General features: G+C 41.4%; 2 protein-coding genes and 1 pseudogene across 3 annotated transcripts; 2 read left to right on the forward strand and 1 right to left on the reverse strand.

Moving 5' to 3' along the window:
- The first annotated feature begins 327 nt into the window (after window positions 1-327).
- Window positions 328-4,180, forward strand: LOC308094855 (G-protein coupled receptor 182-like; annotated as a pseudogene). The gene is made up of 2 exons: window positions 328-395; window positions 3,563-4,180. The product of its transcript is annotated as a G-protein coupled receptor 182-like (transcript).
- Window positions 4,181-11,457: 7,277 nt separating this feature from the next.
- Window positions 11,458-15,532, forward strand: LOC308094856 (extracellular calcium-sensing receptor-like; the record flags this gene model as incomplete). Its single annotated transcript, XM_080441681.1, has 8 exons — window positions 11,458-11,733; window positions 11,911-11,997; window positions 12,603-12,872; window positions 13,008-13,214; window positions 13,334-13,609; window positions 14,087-14,314; window positions 14,410-14,533; window positions 14,622-15,532. The coding sequence occupies exons 1-8, from the start codon at window positions 11,485-11,487 to the stop codon at window positions 15,530-15,532; spliced, it is 2,352 nt and encodes a 783-aa protein (XP_080297807.1). The 5' UTR covers window positions 11,458-11,484.
- Window positions 15,533-16,530: 998 nt separating this feature from the next.
- rplp1 (ribosomal protein lateral stalk subunit P1) lies at window positions 16,531-21,080 on the reverse strand. The gene is made up of 4 exons (XM_080443006.1): window positions 20,864-21,080; window positions 19,184-19,258; window positions 17,965-18,094; window positions 16,531-16,653 (listed from the first exon to the last, which is right to left on the reverse strand). Exons 1-4 carry the CDS (start codon window positions 20,933-20,935, stop codon window positions 16,574-16,576), a joined length of 357 nt encoding a protein of 118 aa, XP_080299132.1. The 5' UTR covers window positions 20,936-21,080; the 3' UTR covers window positions 16,531-16,573.
- Window positions 21,081-22,350: the final 1,270 nt, after the last annotated feature.

Raw genomic sequence — 22,350 nt, forward strand, 5'->3', positions numbered from 1 at the left:
GAATCAAGGGAAATCCAATGTGGACCTTATATTCTTTTAAAGAACAACAAATAAAAAAGCCAGCAGGTGGCAATATACTCCTGTGTCATGGTTGTGTATTTTAGGCTTGATTAATTGTGTGTGTGTGTGTGTGTGTGTGTGTGCGCGCACACTCAGTTCACCCTCTGGCCACTGATTTAGCTTTTAAATATATATTATTTTATGCCTCCTCTTGTCCACTGTGGACCATTGTTCAGTCCTGCTGTATGCTATGGTTGTTGTGAGCATGGAATAAAAAGCAAAGTGGGTCTTTTTGCTAGGCTAGATGTTTTTAGGGGCAGTTAGAATATGTTCCTGAGAGAATTACCTCAACTCACATTGATTGTCTTGTCTTCTCTGTTCTCTACGCCATACAGGTACTGTTGACAGGTTGATAGGTATCTGCATTACTTAACCACTTAAACCCTACAGCATATACAGTACTTTGTTGACCAGGGTCCCCTAGGGTTCTATACACCAAATCTCTTCACCCAAAATAATAGCCAATATAGAGCACTGTGAGCTTGTTTGTCGATCTGTTATTTTCACCAAATGTTCACCTATTTTTGCAGAATGTTCGCCTATCCCTATTATGACATGCCCAGAATAGGGTCGGTTCATGTGGTTAAAGCTATCCTGAGAAGAAAAAGAGGAAAATATCCAAGCACTCAAAAAATAAGGAGAGGGCGTAAAATCAAGGTTCTTAAATCATGTTTCGACCATAACTGGTATTCATCATACTTTTCCTATTTTTCAAGTTTTGGTTCCCGTTGATCCTAGAAGCACCAATCTACGTTTTTAACTCAACTTTTATCTCCATTGAACACCTGGTTGACCACTCTCTATCCTAAGAGCTTGTGCCAAAACATGTCCACCAAATAAAACTGTTAGGCGAATGACATGATTGTCTCCTATTACGTTTTTTATTGCAGGCATCTACTAAATTTCACTTTAAAAGTAGTGCAAGTGCAATTTATTTGTTAAAAATATACATATCTTTGGTGTGTGAAAAAGTTAAAGCTCTATCTATATTCCGATAATTGCTATTAGAATGTTAAGTAATTGGAGTCTCTGCAGCTCTTTAATAAACTGATGCGTTGCCAATTTCATCAATCAGGAAAGAATACCCATTTATCAGCTTCAATTTTATAGTGTCTCTCGTCTGCTCATTTCTTTGTGTCATCACTTCCAATTTCACTTATATCCTGTATCCTGTATGATGTCTCTGTTAGTCTGTTCTGATTAAATAACATTGGTACACTGCCCTGAACATGCATTTTCGGTTTACTATAAACAGGGAGACAGCTGTCACTAAATAAACACTATGATGAATTAATGTTCCTCCAACCAACCAGCACCTGATTACAAGAGGCTGTGCAAGGGTGACTATCTACTCTCCATATAGGCTATACTGTATATCAGGGGTCTTCAACCTTTTTCAGGCCAAAGACCCCTTAGCTGAGAGAGAGATGAAGCGGGGATAAAACTTTTTCATAGATAGCTTCATAGACTCAGACATCAGACATTTACCACTTAAACCATTACTTAAACTTGAACGTTGGCTCATTAGGCTACTTGGTCTGCTCTCTTTTCCTCACACCAAACCTCTTCGCCGAAAATAGCCGATCTACATGCTCACAACGTGTCCCGCTGCTACGCATTGTGAGCTTGTAGATCGGCTATTTTCTGAGAATATTCCCATCAGAATGGAGATGCTAGGGTTCAAGAGGTTTATGTAATAATAGAAAGAAAAAAAAGCTTCCTATCACACAAATATTTGGCAGCGGCCCTGTAGTAATTCTGAGGATCCTGTAGGGGTCCCGGCCCCATGTTGAAGACCACTTTTTAGCTCAAGACCCATAGAGAAATTTGATGTCTTCCCCGGCACCCAAACCCAAAAGTGAAAATAGCTTATCTACAAGCTCACAACATGTCACGATGCAGCACGTTGTGAGCTTGTAGATCAGCTATTTTCACTACGTCTTATTTATTGTCTCTGCCAGGCCGAAAGGCATGGCCGAGACTATGTTTTGCACCCTGTCCGTCCGTCCGTCCGTCCGTCCGTCCGTCCGTCCGTCCGTCCGTCCGTCCGTCCGTCCGTCCGTCCGTCCGTCCGTCCGTGTGTCCGTCCGTGTGTCCGTCCGTCTGTCTGTCTGTGAGCAGCTAATCTCCGACACCGTTGGCCCGGTTGCTGCGAAACTGTGCACACACACTCCCTGGATGCCAAAGCCGAACCTCTGCCCCAATTTTTTCAGATTGGCCTGTTATAGCACCACCAGGAGGCCGATTTGTGCAAAACAAATTTCTTGATATTACTAAAGATTTTGTCCAAACATCACACAAATCGATACACAGTATCTCTATAGTCATGTGATCAACAAGAATCTGTCTGATTTCCCATATTCCATCCTGATTGCCTAAGATTGGCTTCCAAAGTTTGCAGGATTAGTTCGTTTTGCACGCACATTACCACTAGGCCAAAATGCCACCCTTTTCACATTGGCCTGTTATAGCGCCACCAGCAGGTCTAATTTAGCAAAACACATTTTTGGAACAAAATGCCTCAAATCATGAATGCAGTGTCCGATTGCCGTGAAAGGCCTAAGAAGAAATGGTACCCTTTTCACATTGGCCTGTTAGCGCCACCAGGAGGCCACAATAACCTACCTGACCTGGCGGAGACCTGGGCTCCGAGGAGCACTTTTTCTAGTTGATATGGAATTTCTTAGATTTTTATTTTGAAAAATGCTTGATTGACTGAAAATTCGTGATTTTCCTTTTTTTGTAATCCTTAGAAATTTATTTTTTTAAATTGTAGGAAATGGAAAAAAAAGGAAAAAAAACTATTTACTCGTGCCCCATAAAAATGTATCCACGACCAAAACATGGGTCCCCGATCCACTGTTTGGGAAACAGTGCACTAGATCCGAGACAATTGGGCTTCAACATCAAACCCTCCCTCTTCATCATTAATCCTTTCCAGCAGACACATCAACATATCAAGGTAATATGACCAATTTGCTGCCTCAAATTCAGTTGATGTGGTTTAACTTTTCTAAGTACTTTGATAATTTTGTGAATGATACATACATTTGTGTATATTGATTGTGGAAAGTGGGGACATTTCAGTCTTGGTACTTGATCGTGTCTTACATTCCTATCCTAGCATCACTGTGCGCTTGGCAAATACTTTCATCCAGAAACTTGATGGATATTTATCTGGATTGGTGATAGAGATCACAAGGAATTGTACTGCACCCAGTAAGCGAGCAATTCAGATTAGAATGATAAATTTGAAGCATGCACTCAGTTCCAAACAACAAGGCAAAGATTCACACATTCTTCAAAATAAACGCCTTTTATAACTGCACTACTATTATAAGCCACTTAGAATATCCTGGAAACATCATATTTTCATAGACTCTCCTTTTGTGCTGGTCTTTTCTTATGTAATGTTTGAAAACATAATCAAACACTTTGAGCTAGAGTCTGAAAACAATCCTCAGTCCTCTCTGCTTTTAACTCCAGAGCATGTCGCTTGAAGAACAGTAACCACTCCTTCCACAACGACACGCCGCTGTGGTCCAACGAGTGCACCCTCCAAATCAACACGGAACGGTCGGCGCATTGCGCTCTTCCTCCTCTACCTATTCGTCTTCACGGTGGGCCTGTTGGAGAACGCTGTGGTCGCCTCTGTCAACTCGTGCCGACCTCATGGTGATCGTGATCTTGCCGTTCTTCATGATGGAGATGACCATGGACCAAGTGTGGCTGTGGGGGGTCAACTTCTACAGCAGCTCCTTCTTCCTGGCCTTCATGACCCTTGAGCGTTACTTGTCCCTTACCAGGCTTTCGGGTGCGACCTGCTTCCAATGTTTGAGAACGTTCTTGTGGACCTCTTGGAATGGAACAAACCGGGCTGTTACGTGATGCCGAAGCACGATAGCATAGAGTGCTTTTTTGTGATTGATTTATTCTGTTCATGGGCCCTGCGGCGGGCATCATCACCTTCAACATCCGCACACGGTTCGCACGGCTCCGGATGTGCAGGGCAGGCGAGAAGTGGGGCTGGTGCACGTTGGTGAGTACATGGTACTCGTTGGTGTTTGTGGTGTGCTGGCTGCCGTACCACCTGGGGTCTATTTCACGAAAGCGGAATTAAATTATCCTGGTTTGAAAGGCAAATTCAGGTTTGACAAGCCTGCGCTGTTCAGCCTGGTTTATTCAGTTCCACGAACGCCAAGCCGGGCTGAGAAGGAGAGGTTTGTCGAGCCAGGATCGTTAAACTAGGCTGAATGTGAGTTCACATATTCCTATAAAAGACCATGAAAGTCGATCCTTGAACTTGACCAATCATGGAGCCCAAAACCAGAGTGGCGTTCTTCTCTGTGGCTGAACAGCAGCACTGCAGCAGCTCATGGAATCATACAAGGAAGTAACATTTATAATAAGCAAGAAAGGAAACACGGCCGCAATAAATATAGATCCAGGGAGAAAGCGTGGCAAAGTATTGCCGACAAATTAAATGTGCAAGTTGTCCAAAAATATGCAATTAATTTATATACAAATCCATAAATATATAATTCAGTTAGGCTTAAACATAAGGAGTTTAAGTGAATGTTGGAATTATAATTATAAACACTTAGAATAATTTTCTAATTTCTAATTTCTAAAATCGAAGATCTACAAGTGAAAAGCTTGCCTTTTGGCGGCCGGGGGTCCCCGGTCCACGGGGGTCAACGGGGGTCCGGGTACTCCCGGACCCCCGTTGACCCCCAACAGAGGTCCGGGGTATACGGGGGTCCACGGGGACGGGGGTCCGGAGGTCCATGGGGGTCCACGGGGGTCCACGGGGGTCCGGAGGTACACAGGGGGCCGGGGGTCTGGGGGTCCACGGGGGTCCACGGGGGCGGGGGTCCATGGGGGGCCGGGGACCCCCGGCCGCCATAAGACAAAAACATTTCGGGCTTGTAGATCTTCGATTTTCGCATAAGAATTGAATAAGTGTGGAAAAACTCATTGGACTAACAGCTATTTCACAAAACTTGAAGAACAAGGCACTGGATTAATAAAGCTTGGCTGTTAGCCTGGTCCGGACCAGGCTAACTTCACAGCTAAATTGCCATGGTAACTAAGGCAGGATTGCTTCAATTTTCTTTCGTGAAACCGGATCATGGATAAACATATCCAGGTTAACTGGCTAAATTCATCTGCCGAGCTAACTCAGCTTTCGTGAAACCGATTCCTGGATAATTTAAGCCAGGATAGCCGATTAAACCCGGTTTAAACCCGGTTTATCCCTAATCCAGGTTTCGTGAAATAGACCCCTGGTCAATTTGTTGTTACCCGACATCGAGATTGAGAACTCCTTTGATGTTTTTAACTGTACTGCACTGCAGGTGCTCTACTTCTCATACAATGTGATGCAGTGCCTGACCCTCTTTCACTGCATCGCCATCCACATTCTCTACAACTTACTCAGCAAGAGCTTACGCAACAACCTGATCAATACTGTGATGAACTATTGCACGATACAGGCAAGCATGTGTTGTACAGCAGCATTCAGAACCAAATAATGTAATGATTTACTTTAAGTTTGATCTGTTTAGTGATTATGTAGTCAAAAATAGTAATAATAATAATCCAACATTTCCGCATTTGCAAATGGCTAAATAGTAAAAAGGATTGGTCTTATCTTGCACTGGCCCAACAGAATATCTGATTACATAAATTCTTTGTTGGTTAATTTCAGCTATAAGATCCTGGACGTTGCTGTGAGATCCTGTGGGAGAGATGTGTTAAATGAAAAGCAAAACATGATGTGTATTGGTGAGCCCATCATTCTTACATACATAACAAACAGCACTTTGGGTCTTTGAAAGAAGACACTACCAAAGACTGATAATACAATGTATAATCTATGCCTCCACATACTGCATTTCCGAGGCATCAAACATTTCCACTGGTCTGTATCATTTAGAGAAAGTCTTGGAACTGTATTTTTGCATAGATCTTGCACTGGCCCAACAGAATATCTGTTTACATAAATTCTTTGTTGGTTAATTTCCGCTATAAGATCTTGGACGTTGCTGTGAGATCCTGTGGGAGTGATGTGTTAAATGAAAAGCAAAACATGATGTGTATTGGTGAGCCCATCATTCTTACATAACAAACAGCACAATGGGTCTTTGAAAGAAGACACTACCAAAGACTGATAATACAATGTATAATTATGCCTCCACATAGCCTACTGCATTTCCGAGGCATCAAACATTTCCACTGGTCTGTATCATTTAGAGAAAGTCTTGGAACTATGTTTGCATAGATTATGAGAGAAGCCCATTCCACAAATACATCACTAGATTTCTTATGATCCAACATCTGAGTGACTGGTGCTCATTTTGTGTATCTTCTGCTGCTTCCCAGCCTCTTTCCCCCCTGTGTCAGCTGGATGGGACCCTGGTATGTAGTAAAATAACCTCAATGTTATCCATTTTAACTAGGAAATGTAAGTAACTTTCTGTGGTTGCAGTACAGTGCTGTACACTACCTTGCTTTTTGTTGCTTTGTCCAAGCTGATCCTGTGACTTCCATTTCAGCCTGCCAGGGTGAGTTTCTTTCCAGTTCTAACAATGTGGACTTGGTGATAAGAAGAGGGAGAAAGCGTACAAGAGTTCAGGTATATGTCTATACCTGGGCTTAGAGAGGTCAAAGGTCACAAACCTCTGGAAGCGAGAAGTGCAGAATACAGCAAATTCATCACTGACTGGTTTTTGCAGGTGGTCGAGGGGGGAACGAAGTCTGGCACTAATCAGTCCAACGGAGCGAAAAGATAATTTATTTTCTTTCATTTAGAGATGGCAATAATTGTGCTCCCTTTTTCTCCCATTTAGTTGTTACAGTATGCCATTTAATTCCTCACAATACATTTCTGTGTTGCCACTGCTGTTGTACCCTACTGGCTCACTGGCATTCAACATTCCCTGCTGACAGGTGCTGCCCCAGCCTATAGGAGTATGTGCAGCGAAAGATCACCCTCACCCTCCCCGCCAGCTTCCCTACCCCGAATATGGGCCAAATTGTGTTTGTATTAAAGCTTGGCCAACCTCGAAACCCTAGAATCCGGTGGTGGGCAGGTACTTCACTCCTGTGCCACCTTTTGTAGTTTGGTATGCATAGGGAATTGTTGTTTTATCACAACTGTAAGTTGAGATTGTAAGAAAGCTCAGTTAAAAAAGAACTATCTGAGTCCATGGCAGTAGAGGTGATAGTATCTGAGTGTCTCTGGCACAGGCCCCAAGTTCTCAAGTAGCCTAAATGATGCAACACGCGTGAAAGACAGGTTCCAGTGGGAAATGAAACAGAGAACAGAGAATTAGGATGTTAAAGCCAAAGGGAAAGGGGATGTAGTTAGCTAGTTAAAGTGCCTGAGGTGTTAAGGAAAACAAGGCATATTCAACTCGCCAGATGTGTTCCTGTAGTGATCCTCGCTCCCAAATGACAGTCCCTGACAGGCAGCTCCACAACACACAAACATTATTTTTAATTAACCCAGGCCTATCAAGAGGACATTTAGAAGCCACAAGGTTGAGAAATTACAATAACACTAATTAAATACCACATGGGTCAATGCCTTGCTAAAGCCGCTGCTCTGATTTAATTGCCTATTTGGCGAGATTATCAAAGTGTAAGTGTAATACCCTTATACAGATGCTTAATTCCTCTTCACTTATAAGACATGTAGATACATTTTGGTACATATAGCATTTAAAAAGAACAATATTTAAGTCCATTGAAGAAATGTGCATTCCGGTTAATATTGTTTGATTCAAAAATATCAATTTGTTCCTACCTACAAGGGAAATGGATTTTGTTTTGATTATGTGACTGTTATGGCTACATTGGCTTTCCTTTTTACAAACACAGATATCACATAAAGAAACCACCCTATGACCCAAATAAATGGGTAGGTATTGACTGTTGAAGTCCCCATCTGGTGTACCCTTCTTACAAAACATGTATCATGAGACATTGCCTTCGGTGAACATACAGGCCTACTCTAAATAGTACATTTGCGGGAACAAAATTATTGAATCTTGTATAATTTGTATTGTGGCTTTGTTCATGTAGATTGTATGACCTTATGCTCCAGTGATTGTTTTGTCCTTCAATATTCTAAATTAACAACATTGAACTTGGAGTATAGACACATTAATTCATCTCAAACAGATGGACATTTAACAGTGCAGCTAATTATTCTTTATCTTGTTACAGCAGCCTAAATTTTCCAGTGAATTTACTTCAAAGACATCTTATGGCCAAGGACACAGTACATGCCCTAAACCTCATGCCAAGCCTGGTGGTTCTAAAAAAAACGGTATGTTTTCGGCATTCACTGACTGGGCTCTCAACAGAAAACGTAATGTTGAATGACTACACTGAGCCCCACTTGCTCCATCAGAGTGTATTCATGTATTGTAGGTGAGTGGAGCGAAAGAGAATATGACCCAAATGCAGGACAAGAGGCAGGGCTGTTCAAATAAAAGAGACTAGGAGAAAAGGCAAGGAGGGATGGATATGTGGGGTCACATTTTGCATAACAGTCATTATGTTCTATTATTTTATTTTTAAGCACATTAAAAGCCCAACCTAAACCCAAACTGACTAGCATCTAATGCTGGGATAGAAGTTAATATGTGAGACCTTACCATGAGATACAGATTCTGTACATTGACCAACCACATCCAAACCTCAACACTTGAAGACTGGTCGCCACTGCGGCGTCACATGTTGATGAAACTATGCCTAACACAAACCCAAACCCTAACCTTAACCTCACATAAAACTATGCCAAACCTAACTTCACAGTAACCAAAAACAACCTTTTTTTCAACCTTTTTGGAGGGGTGGGGGAAAACAGCCCCACAGTGAGATTTGAACAAATAGTATTATTAGAAGCTCCAATGCGTCACAATTGTGTACCCCAAATCATCAAATATTGAAGCTCTGTCATTTTCCCTCCCCACTTCTTCACTATAGGACTACTATTTGTGAGAATGAGTTGGTTTAACAGCATGGCTCCTAAGGGACAAAGACTAGAAGAGGGTCTGTGAGCAATGAGGAAGGCATAGCAACGCCTCTATTTTCTCAGGTGACTTAAGTTTGGCATAGACCAATTATTTGTTTACCAACATTGAGACTGGATGCACAGGTGATTGTTTCATACAATCAATTCTCAACCTGTTGTTTCGGGGTGCGCTGGTTTCATCACACCCCAACCCCCTCTTGTGTGTTAGTGTGGGCTAGTGCTGCGCGCCCTAGCGAGACCTGACAGAATGGGTTTGGCGCTTGCGCAGTATGACGCTTGCAACCAGTGTGACGTCGTCTGTTAAGGGGTCTATAGAGGCCCCCATCCCCAACTTCCTGACTACTGCATGAATTGACATTAACTGCATAGCATAAAACCATGTCTTACTATGGCTGTAACGATTATGAAATTTAGCTCGACGATGAATTGTCACTCAAATAATTGTGATTAACGATTTAACTGTGTTTCTGTAATTGAACATTATGGAACATTATGAATAAAAATAAAATTTATCTTTGACTTTTAGGCTTCATAAACAAAAGTTGCAAAAGGGCAGATATGACAAATAACAGACATATTCATTACTTTTTGCTTTCACATAAAGATTAGTAGTGGAAATAGTAGATCTACAAGCTCAAAATGTGCCGCGATGTGGCATTTTGAGCTTGTAGATCTGCTATTTCACTATTTTTTTTAATATTTGAAAAGATATGAAAATGTTAACATGGAAACGACAGGCCTGTGTCTTGGAATTACAACTGTCCAACATGTAACTTGGCACAAGTAGGCTATGCATCAGCTAGATGTGTCAGCTACATGTGGTGCTTCTCAACCAGGACAGCTGGGGAATGATCTTTCCCCTGCCATGTGATTGCAACATGGCAATACAATTTTAAACATCACGTTTTAGAAAAGTGGTTGTAAACAAAAAGGGGTGATTAATTACTAGGACCAATACCAGTAGTATGAAAACGTTTTTCATAGTTTTGCAATTCATTTCTGAAGCAAGTAGGCCTAGTTGTGTTTTTCAGAAAAACATAGGTCTACAGCTTCATTCATTAATTGCATAGGCTATTAAAGTTTTCCTGCATCAGGGAGATAACTTGGTTCGTTTTAATGGCTTGCGTGCTCGCAGTAATGACGAAAGCATCCTACTGATATTTTATATAACATACAGTTACAACAGATATGACATAACAAGTAGGTAGGCCTAAGTGTTGTTTTGGTTTCAAAATTAAAACAGTGCCTGTCTGTCTGGGTGGGTGCGTGATAATGACCATGACCAAACTGCGATTGGAGGGATGCAGCGTTTGTCATGACAAGGTGAGTAGTTCATTGATTGATTGAGACAATCAATTAAGGGTGGGGGGGGGGGGGGTCAGTTGGAGACAGCTGGAGGCCTACTTCTTCGTGTAATTTTCTCATGGATACATCTCTCCCTTTATGACAGCATTTAAAACATAATAATGTGCGTGTGTGATCTCAGTTCCCATGTCTGGGGCCTGCCAGGTAGTCTACTATGGATCGTCCAGTACAATACTACCACCTACTGTGCAAAAGAGGGAATACCATGTCTCTCGTAGTTGACATTTTGCACAGGTGAAAGGCCTTTGTATTTGCATGCACAAACAGATCTAAATATTGTACCACTAACTGAGCCCTAAAAGAATAATTGGAAAACATCAAACAAACAAACATCAAGCCCATATATAGTTTTTTCTTCTTTTCTGCACCACTGTAGCACCCTGGTAAGATAGTGTCATTGACACATTACAGGATACACACACAATTATTTTTGAAATGAATGTATGCTAAGATAATGTATGTAAGGTATGTTAAGCCCTGCCCCTACTCTTCTGCCTCTGCCCAGATGGGTGTTGGAATACATTGGCACAGGGGATGGCATACCTCTGTGTATAAAATGTAGCAAATGGACAAACTATTTGGAAAAGGGGACTGTCAGAGGAGGACAGTCATGGGGGCTTCTCTAGACATCCACCTGCTTTCAAACCTGTACTTGACCTTGATATTGTTCTCTTGTTCTTTGTCTGTTTTGTCTTCCTCACCTTCCTCTTCTTGTGAGTTACAGGCACAGTTTAATCTCAACAGATTTTACAAGGCTGGGGACTTGGTTCTGGGTGGCTTGTTTATGATCCACTCCGCTTCTAATCTCCTCGACACTCCTGAGCCGTCATTCACCTCCAAGCCGCAGGAGCCCACTTGCTATGGGTGAGTCTCACAAATACAACAGCAGGCAAGAGAATAGGGAACTTGTTTTGATAGACGGTAACAGAAGATATTTCTACAAAGATAAATATGGTTACAGTGGCGTTTTGTGTGCTAGTTTTGACATTCCAGGGTTCAGGCAGGCCCAGACCATGGCTTTTGCCATTGCTGAGATCAACAGAAACCCCAGCCTACTACCCAATGTGACTCTGGGATATAGTCTCTATGATAACTGTAACATACTTGGAGCTGGATTCCGTGCAGCATTGTCATCGGTCAGTGAGGTGAGAGAGGATGTGCGCTGTGTTGGGGCCTCACCAGTGCTCGGCATTGTGGGTGATTCTACCTCAACACATTCTATTGCCATCTCTAGTACATTAGGTTTGTACAGAGTGCCCCTGGTAAGTTTCCTACCGTCACCAATTTTGTATATCCTATGTTTCATTTTGGTTATTTACAACATATGATAATGTATAGAGTCTTTATAGCTTGAAAGACAGAACATATTTACTTGCAGCTGGGGACATTTGTCCAAAAATTTAGTATATTACAGAATGGATGTTTTGTGCCTTTTGCAGGTAAGTTACTATGCCACCTGTGCCTGTCTGAGCGACCGGTATCAGTTCCCATCCTTCTTTAGAACAATCCCAAGTGATGCCTTCCAGGTGAATGAAAACAGACAAAAGATCTGTTGTTGAGTGTATCGTCGCTTTGGGGTGTAAGCCTTGTGTGTCCAAAACTGTTACTTTTCAGGAAATGGAAAAAATAACCTGTGTTCCAGTGGATTCAATGTAGTTATTATTTAGTCACAAGCTCTTGTTAATACTTTTCATTGGTTCAATATTTATAAAACCCACAGACGTAACCACTTTCACTTAAAAAAATAAGAAGATATATAACAAGAATAGCCACTGATTTTGATTTACCACTATGTGAATAGTCCTTGTAGGACCAAGGTCCCCTTAAAGTTTAATCCCTTTAATTGTATTCATTATTTTATACTTTGCTTTTCGAAAATAGCAATCTACACGCTCACAATTGTGCGTGCGTAGATCGGCTATTTTCGATGACCTACAGCTTAAATTAAAGATCTGTTCTCCCATAACATATGGTCAAGTTTCTGTTTTGTTTTGTTGATGTAAAAATGAAATTGTGCTGTGATATATCTTGACGACACTGCAAATGAGGGCGACCTCAATGTCTTTCGAGAATAAATAAAGGTTTGAATGAATTGAATGAATAAGCACTTATCCTCCCATTCTTTAATCAGGTGCGAGCTATGCTCCAGATCATGAGGCGGTTCGGGTGGACCTGGGCAGGACTGCTGATTAGTGACGACGACTATGGTCGTCATGCTGCGAGGTCCTTCCAGTCCGACCTGGCCCAGTCTGGGCTGGGCTGCTTGGCGTATCTGGAGGTTCTGCCCTGGGGCGATGAGCCAGCTGAAGTTCGGAGGATAGTGACTGTGATGAAGAAATCCACTGCTCGCGTGGTCATTGTATTTGTATTCGAGAGCCATATGGTTGATCTCTTGGAGGAGGTTGGGGTTATGATACATATTGATTTAGGAACTCATAATTACACACACACACACACACACACACACACAGACACACACACACACACACCTGTATATTATACTTAGACTTAGACTAAGATTCAACACAATCAACAGGTGATAAAGCAGAATGTGACAGGTCTGCAATGGATGGCGAGTGAGTCCTGGACGGCAGCTACTATAATCCAGATTCCTCGCTACATGCCGTACTTGGGAGGCACACTGGGTATTGCCATCCGTCGTGGAGAGATAACCGGTCTCAAGGACTTCTTATTAAAAATACGTCCTAACGATGACCCTTACAACAGCCATGAAAATAGCATAGTGAGCATTTTGTTTAATTTTATTATGTAAGCTGTCATTTAAAACTGATCTGTTTTTAAATATTCACATTGTATTATATTTACTCTTAAGTCTTTGTCATTTTAATCGTCTTTCTTCAGGTGAGGCAGTTTTGGGAGTACACATTTCAGTGTAAATTTGCACCCCTTCCATTAGAGTGGGTGGATGCTGGTGGAGGGGTGTGTACTGGACAAGAGGACCTGGGAAGAACAGAAAGCACACTTTTTGATGTATCTGACCTCAGGCCAGAGTATAATGTGTACAAGGCTGTGTATGCTCTGGCCCATGCCCTCCATGACATGATGCAGTGTGCTCCAGGGAGAGGGCCCTTCATTGGGCACAGCTGTGCCAGTTTGCAGACAATACAGCCGTGGCAGGTGGAATATTAATTCCTAGTTTGTCTGTTAAAAGTTATAGTTGGCTTTGAATTTAGAATAATGAATGTAATTATGATATTGGTAAAAAGCATGAAAGGTTGATATACAGTAGGATGAAAATAGTATTATCTATTTTCAAATAGTGAGTATAGCAATTCTAATTCCTGGCAGTAAATGTGTATCAATGTTTGATGTAACAATTACACAGAAGCCTTAGGGGGGTTACTTACTATGTTTCTTAATGTCTCTCTTTTTTCTAATTGCCAGATATATTTATGTCACCTTTCAATAGCCAGAAAGTTAAAACAAATATATATATGAATGGTTTCAATCCAATTTAAGCTTCTGAGACAAAATTCAATAGTCCGTTCACAGACTTGGACTTGTCATTATGGCTAAAGACCCCTTGTCATGAATCTAAAAAATACATATTGTATTTTGCCCCCATGTATTGTGACTCATCATCGCCATTTCTAGCTTGTGTATTACCTGGACAGGATCAACTTCACCACAGCATTTGGTGATCATGTATCGTTTGATGAAAATGGTGATGTTTTACCAATCTATGATGTTATGAACTGGGTGTGGCTCCCTGATGGCAGCACAAAGGTTCGAAATGTAGGTGTGGTACAGAAATCAGCCTCTGCAGGTGAAGAACTCATCCTTGATGAAGCCAGTATCATCTGGAACTCTGAATCCACAAAGGTCATTTTGGCTTTCTAAAATAACTAATATCGAGCTCATTATGTAAATGTAATTTAGTTTATACTGAAATTGATCATTGTTACTTTCCTCTGTAGCCTACTCGGTCAGTATGTAGTGAGAGCTGTTCCCCTGGAACCCGTGTGGCCATAAGGAAAGGGGAACCTGTCTGCTGCTTTGACTGCATTGCTTGCTCTGAGGGAGAGATCAGCAATGAGACAGGTAGGTTTACAGTACGTAGCAATGTTCATTAGTTTATCTTTAGGACATACTGCACTGTCTTCCCTTTTAACCCTGCTCTCTTTGTTAGACTCTACAGAGTGCACCAGTTGTCCAGAGGACTTCTGGTCCAGTCCCCTGCGTGACCTGTGTGTACCTAAGAGCATAGATTTTCTCTCCTACCATGAGGCCCTGGGTATCTCCTTGACAACCATCTCATTGAAAGGCACACTTATCAGTGCCATTGTCCTGGGAATCTTCATCCGTCATCAAAGCACACCCATGGTACGCGCTAACAACTCAGAACTCAGCTTCCTTCTCTTGTTGTCACTCAAACTATGTTTCTTGTGCTCACTTCTGTTCATTGGCCGTCCCAGGCTCTGGACTTGCCAGCTGAGGCATGCAGCATTTGGGATCAGCTTTGTGCTGTGTGTCTCGTGTATCCTGGTAAAGACAATGGTGGTGTTGGCTGTGTTCAAGGCCTCAAAGCCTGGGGGTGCAGACATTCTGAAGTGGTTTGGTGCTATGCAGCAGAGAGGAACAGTTCTGGCTCTTACTTCCATCCAGGCAGCAGTCTGCATAGCCTGGCTTGTATCTTCCTCACCAACTCCTCATAAAAACACTCAATACCACAGAGATAAGATAGTCTATGAGTGTGTGGTGGGATCAACAGTTGGTTTTGGAGTGTTATTAGGTTATATTGGTTTACTGGCACTCCTCAGCTTCCTCCTAGCATTCATGGCAAGGAATCTTCCAGACAACTTCAATGAAGCAAAGTTAATCACGTTCAGCATGTTGATCTTCTGCGCTGTGTGGATAGCCTTCATCCCAGCATATATCAGCTCTCCAGGCAAATATGCAGATGCAGTGGAGGTATTTGCTATTTTAGCGTCTAGTTTTGGCATTTTGGGAGCACTGTTTGGACCAAAGTGTTACATCATCCTTTTGAAACCTGAGAGAAATACTAAAAAGTCAATCATGGGTCGAGATGCCAAGACATAGAAGCAGACAATATATTGTGTATTCTCTAGACCAGATCATTTGGTGACCCACAGGGGGTCACCAAATGATTTTGGGGGTCCCCAGATGATTAGATTTATGTGCAACTTGTTTTCTCATTCAACAGTAAACAAACCAACATACAGTATAAGTGTATAGGGTATAGGGTATATGCACATTTCTAATGTTACAATTTATGACTTTAGACCTTTTTAACAAATTCACCAAATTGTCAAATATTACATAAAAAGCAAACACTTTGAAAATGGCTCTATAAAATGTCAACGCAAGGCGTTGAGAGCTTGTAGTTCGGCTATTTTAACGATATTTATCTGTGGAACAGAGTCAAACTAAATGTAATGCCTACAATTCCAAGTGCTTATCCGGGAGGGGGTCCCCAGTTCAAATATGATTATTTTCAGGGGACGCGCTGAAAAGTTTGGGAACCCTTGCTCTAGACATTATACATGTCTTCAAGTGCTGAAAACCTTATTACCAAATTAAACTAAAAGTACTAATCCAATTAGAGATGCAAACCCGATTTAATATGTTTGATTTGTGTCTACAAGTTTAAAAATTAAATTCATTCTGTGGGTCAAAGTAGCCCACTACAGGTACAGGCAATTTGGTTTAAAATCTGCAAATCCACCCCTTTATCCATTATGGTCCAACTGCATTATTTTTAATGGCTCTGGTTTTTAATGTGAAAGTCTTGCACTGGACCTGCCTCTTAAGAGGCCAGGCCATTGTTAAAATACAGCTTGGTATACCAGCATTTGTTTTAAGCACAATTCATGATGTTGACGTTAATATAACAGCACATAATCTGACGTTAATATGACATAATCTGATCATGTAACTGCTGTAGTAAAATTGGCTTAAATATTCAGTTATCTCACCTAGTTTGACTGCTACAAATATAAAATTGCATTGGCAGCTAAGTGTAAGCTCACTACCACTGGATGTTATTGTGCATGAACATATTTTACATAACAAAAAAACTTTGTTTATCATTTTTATTTACTTTTGATAGAAAAAAACGAATTAGTCGAAGAGACCGAAGCCCATGTCGTCATCAGACCCCTCGGCCTCAGACTCTTCTTTCTTCTCTTCCTCTTTGGCAGCTGTAGCAAAAGAACAAGGGACAGGGTTAGTGACAGATGTCATTATGTGCCAAGTCTCACCATTTGAAGAACCACTCATTTCAACAACAACTTTCTCTGTATGCCAACTATTCATATACACTCTCAATTCAAACACCATTTCTATACAGAAGGTAACTTTCTCATGGAGGTTAACTGATGCGAGAACTACACGGTATGGTTTTACGTCTAGTCTTGGCGTGCTGGAATAAGATAAAGGATCCTAGCCACACTTTCAGAACTTTTATTTACAAGACACTTATTGCCCCAAGTTATGTAATGCAGAATGTTATTCATTTAGCTGTTTTTTATGGTCCCTTCAAAGACACAAGCAAATCAATGTGACCTTTCCACTTCAACTGTCATATCCCCAAGTTTATATTTATATTAATCAAAGCCTCAGCTTTATTTTAGGTTATAACACGTCACAGATCAACAACATTCCACCTAAGGCCATTATGGCATTATGATTGGCCAAGACATTCACATGCAGGTACATTAATTATATACATAACACTGCTAATGAATTTCTCAGGTTACCCATGGTTTTAACACAAACTATACAATGTGAGCATGTCAGTTATAGGAAAATAACCCCAAAAGGTGCTTTGAAGCATCACTGGGAAAAACTGGACATTTACAGTACATACAGCTGCAGGCTGTACATCCTATGTTCAAATCTTTGCCAAAGTAATCCTGTCTGTAACAGTTACCCTGAGAAAGCACATCAACTATAAGAAACAGCTGTCTGTTGGCAACTTTGCTATAGCCAACAAAGAAAAGTCCTGTTTTTATTATTAATTATCGTTATTACATTTGCACATATTTATGTCTATCAAATAGGCTCTATGCACAGCCGCCATATTGGAAAGAAATTGGGCCTCTTCCTTCACAAGTATTACCAATGATACTAATTAAGGCTCTGTTCCATTCTGGTCAAACAGAGTCAGAGTGCTGATATTATGCATGTTGGCTGACTGGAAACACTACTACACCAGTGGGTCTCAAAGTGTGGTCCAGGGACCGTACCAAATGGACCCTTGCGGGTGTGTAACTCTGAGAGTGTACAAATTGAACCAAATGGACCCGTAAGGGTCCATTTGGTTCCATTTGTACATTCTCAGAGTTATGGGGGTCCTTGAAATCAAAAGGTTTGAGAACCACTGTGCTCCACTAAACAGAACAGAGCCTTCATTAGTATCATTGGTAACACCTGTTAAGGAAGGGACCCCAATTTCTTTCCAATATGGCTGCTGTGCAGAGAGCCTATTAAATGATAGTGTGTATAATTACCTTCAGGGGCAGCAGCGCCAGGGGCAGCTCCTGCAGCAGCAGGGGCTCCACCGGCAGGGGCAGCTCCACCACCACCACCACCAGCTCCCACGTTGCAGATCAGACTGCCAATGTCAATGCTGGACAGAGCCTGCAAATACACAATATCCAGAAAGGGCATCACAAGGAGAATGCTGATAAAATATGTGACAGGACTGAGTGATTACGGTACTTTAGGGTTCACACATTAGAATGTTTTACATACCATTAATAGATTCATAATCATGTAGTAGCATAAGCATTTCAACTGCTGAAAGGCTTTAAAGGGATATTTCACTTTCAAAAAAACGTCGAGTCATTTTATCGTCTACTCAGGCTTTTGTGAGCCCCCCAGACCGTTTTTAAGTTGCTTGATTCAGTATTTAGATATGTATTTATTCATTTTATCAGACACGTCCCCTTCCTATACAAACCCATTATAACTTCAAACTCATCAAAAACACCTGTCCTTCCTTGGTTCTGGTGACTCACCCGGCCCTCCTAATACGCGAGGGGGCCGTGTTTTTTCGATTCCTTTTTTTTTTTTTTGTATTACATTTTCAAATTCAAAATTCTTTTTTTTTTAAATAAATGAAAAAGGTTATCGAAAAAACACGGCCCCCTCGTGTATTAGGAGGGTAGGGTGAGTCACCAGAACCAAGCACGGGTGTTTTTGATGAATCTAACATGTTAAAAATGTTGTTTGAAGTTATAATGGGTTTGTATAGGAAGGGGGCGTGTCTGATCAAATGAATATCAAATATCTAAATACTAAATCAAGCAACTTAAAAACGGTCTGGGGGCTCACAAAAGCCTGAGTAGACGATAAAATGACCCAAAGTCTTTTTGAAAGTGAAATATCCCTTTAAAGGTAAACGGCAGATTTTCAACATGAATCCCATTATTCTGATGTGAGGACATTAAAAAAATACCCTACGTCTTGTGTATTTCTTTAATGTAAAATAAGCTTTTGATGTAATGCAAACTATATTTTTTTGCTACACTATTATTTATATCTTCATCAGAACAATGAGATTTAGGTTATAAAGTGTCAAAGTTTCCCTTCAGGGGCATTAGAAGTCAGCTGGATTGCTCAATCCGTAAACCCCCCCTGTGTTCTAACTCTGAGTTGGAGTAAAAATTAACACCCAAGATTTTACTGTGTAGATTGTTGTGTTTTGGCCGTTTGTTTAATCCTCACCTTGGCAAAGAGACTTGGCCAGAAAGGCTCAACGTTGACACCTGCAGCCTTGATCAGCGCATTCAGCTTGTCCTCCTACACAGAAAACACACCAGGTTATAAAATTATAAGCAAAGCATGCTGATGTACAGTGTATGCACAGACATCTATTATCTCAGTGAACACATCAGGAATCATTATTGAACGATTTAAGAAAATTAAATCAGATCTAAAGAAAATGTGTTAACGTAAAATAATTTTATTATTACTGCAATATGACTCATCACACAGTCTTGAAATGTGCCTAAACCCCAATTTACAACAAGGCAGGGCAGAACAAAGGGTGGGGGTACAAGTGGGCCCCCATATGATTACAAAAGGCAGGGGGCTCAACAGGGCTATACAGAATAGTTGGCAAAAAGGGCTTGTTTAAATACAACCGTTTCAATAGCAGGTTGTACACAGAGTGCACTAAATTATGTCTACATAAATGACCATAACCCTCTGCTTTCGCACCAGCTCAGTTAGTTTCAAGTTCAACTTCACATTAACCATACATGGTTGTGTGGATAACTGACAGGGAGACTCAGGCAAACCAATACCCTTATGCTTTTACCATGATCCAAATATGCATTTAATCACAGAATTCCTATTACAATGTACTGTCTGTACACCCAGATCTAACGTTACACCCAGCTCTGAATCATGGCCTCTAGGCTATATTCAGAGCTACGTTACACCTGCACATTACAGCTTTCAGTGTCATACCATGTTAGCTAGTTCGCCTACCTTCTTATTGATGTTGTTCAGTCTAACCACGTGTGCTACCTGGCTGGCTTGTCACTCATGCCAATCAACAGATATAAACAAGTACAACAAGGTCTCTAGAGCACCAGTTGATTAACACATAAGGTTCATTATAGGCTTGTGTTCTGACATATGGGAGTCTGAGTGTGAATATAGCTTACAACACTCAACTACACATACATCAAGTTGATCTGCACATCATAGTAGTCAGGGTAGGGCCAATAGCGTTAATCGTTTGATAAAGGATTAGCTAGACTTTGATTCATTCGGTTAAACACACGTGCGGCAGTGACAACAGTGTTGCCAGATTGTGTGAGAAATAAGCAACCAGGTCTGGGAGCTTGTGGAGCTGTCGTTTTCAAAAACATCTACGAAAATATCTATGAAATGTGGTAACACACATTTGGTATGAGAGTCCCTGGCAGAAAACGTTTTTAGATGGGATTTAAGGGACAAATACATTAATTAATTTGGGGGTCCATGACATGAAAATATTTGAGAACCACTGGCTCATATAACTTTTTTGGAAATTATCCCAAATAAGCAACTGCACTTTAGAAACTAGCACCAAAAACAGCAACCACCAATATTTACAGAGAAACAAGCCCAAAGTCGCTTATAATACGCGGACATGGCAACACTGAGACAACAGAAACGTGGCCTAGCTACAACCACGGCGTTTTTTTCTAGCCAAATGCCAGCTAGTAAGTAACAAACGGACCAAAGGAAATCAAGAAACGATACAAAACAAACAGAACAGGGACTTTCGGGTTATGTGGTGTTTTCTCTGGCACTTTACGGGGTGTAGGTAAGGTAACGTTACTGGTGCGTGTGTGTGTGTTCCCTGCTTGAACAGACACCGGGGAAACGCGGGTCGCAGCGGCGGACACTTACTGTGACGGTGACTTCATCGTCATGGAGGATGAGGGCAGAGTAAATACAGGCGAGCTCAGATACGGATGCCATCTTAGATCTTGTATTTTACGGTTCGGGCGTCGGATGCCTAATTTTCGTGGTGCTAGTCGCCGGATTGTGGGCCTTAGCTTCTGATGAAGGACCGAGCACCTTAGGCACGTTGACTGACTTCCTACTAGTTAGTGGTTCTCAGCGGAAAGGGAAGGATGGAGGGCGGGAACTCACGTTATATAGTCGACGTCAGGAATGACGTCATTACGTACGCATGCTACGTCACTACCAACGTACGGGGACGTCCCCTTGGGTGCAGTGTTGTCATGTCTGCTTATTATAAGCGACTTTGGGCTTATTTTTCTGTAAAGTTGCTTGCAAATATTGGTAATTGCCTGTATACCACATTTGTGTTGTTATACTAGAATGTTTCAAAAAATATTCCAAATATTCCACATTTTATTTCACGATTTAAAAAAAAAATAGCAGATCTGCAAGCTCACAACGCGTCGCATCGGCTATTTTCAAATAGCCAATATAGGTTGCTTGTGTGGCATGGTCGCTTCTTTTGGGCTTGTTTTCCTAGAACTGGTTGCTTATTTCTCTCACAAGATCTGGCAACACTAGTCACTACCGACCAGAGCCGTATAAGAGAGTTACGATACTAGCGTTGACTCCCATATAAGAATGGAATGCGAAAGTGCCCTGTCTATCTCAATGAGATAGTTCCAATGTTTGGAACTATAGCTCATGCAGCCCGCTTTGTTGTGAGATCAAAGCGTGACGTTACTCTCTCTTCTACACTCTGCTACCGACGTACGGGGATGTCCCATAGAAGTGGGGTGGTCCCAGATGTCCCAGACCCAGACCCAACATGCTATTTATCAATGAAACTGTGTGTGTGGGGAACAACATAAAAGAATGGTGCACTTGGAACAGTCATTCTTTTTGTACAGATTTCTCAAAAAGTACGCACATTTTTTACTTAAGTAAAATGTAGAAATACTCTGTTACAAGTAAAAGTCCAGAATTCAAAATGTACTTGAGTAAAAGTTAAAAAAAATATTGGTATATAGATAAAATTTGATTTATCCTTGTTATGACGATCAATATGACCCTAATGTGTATTTATCTTGGAGGTGTGAGTGACTCCCTGCATTTCTCCCCCCTCATGTTGAGTGTGTGTGTGTGTGTGTGTGTGTGTGTGTGTGTGTGTGTGTGTGTGTGTGTGTGTGTGTGTGTGTGTGTGTGTGTGTGTGTGTGTGTGTGTGTGTGTGTGTGTGTGTGTGTGTGTGCGCGCGCGCGCGTGTGTGTGTGTGTGTTTTTTTTTACAGTCTATCTATGTTTTTTACTTGACATGAGTAGTATTAAAGGCTATTCCAGCTTTTGCCACAAGATGGCGCTTGTCATTAGTTTTATGAAGGTGAAGAAGTCAAGTGAGCTCAGTTCAGACTGACAGTTAGCCAGAGAAGAAC

Source organism: Gymnoscopelus braueri, assembly GCF_963280865.1.
Source record: "Gymnoscopelus braueri genome assembly, chromosome: 11".
Lineage (NCBI taxonomy): Eukaryota > Metazoa > Chordata > Actinopteri > Myctophiformes > Myctophidae > Gymnoscopelus > Gymnoscopelus braueri.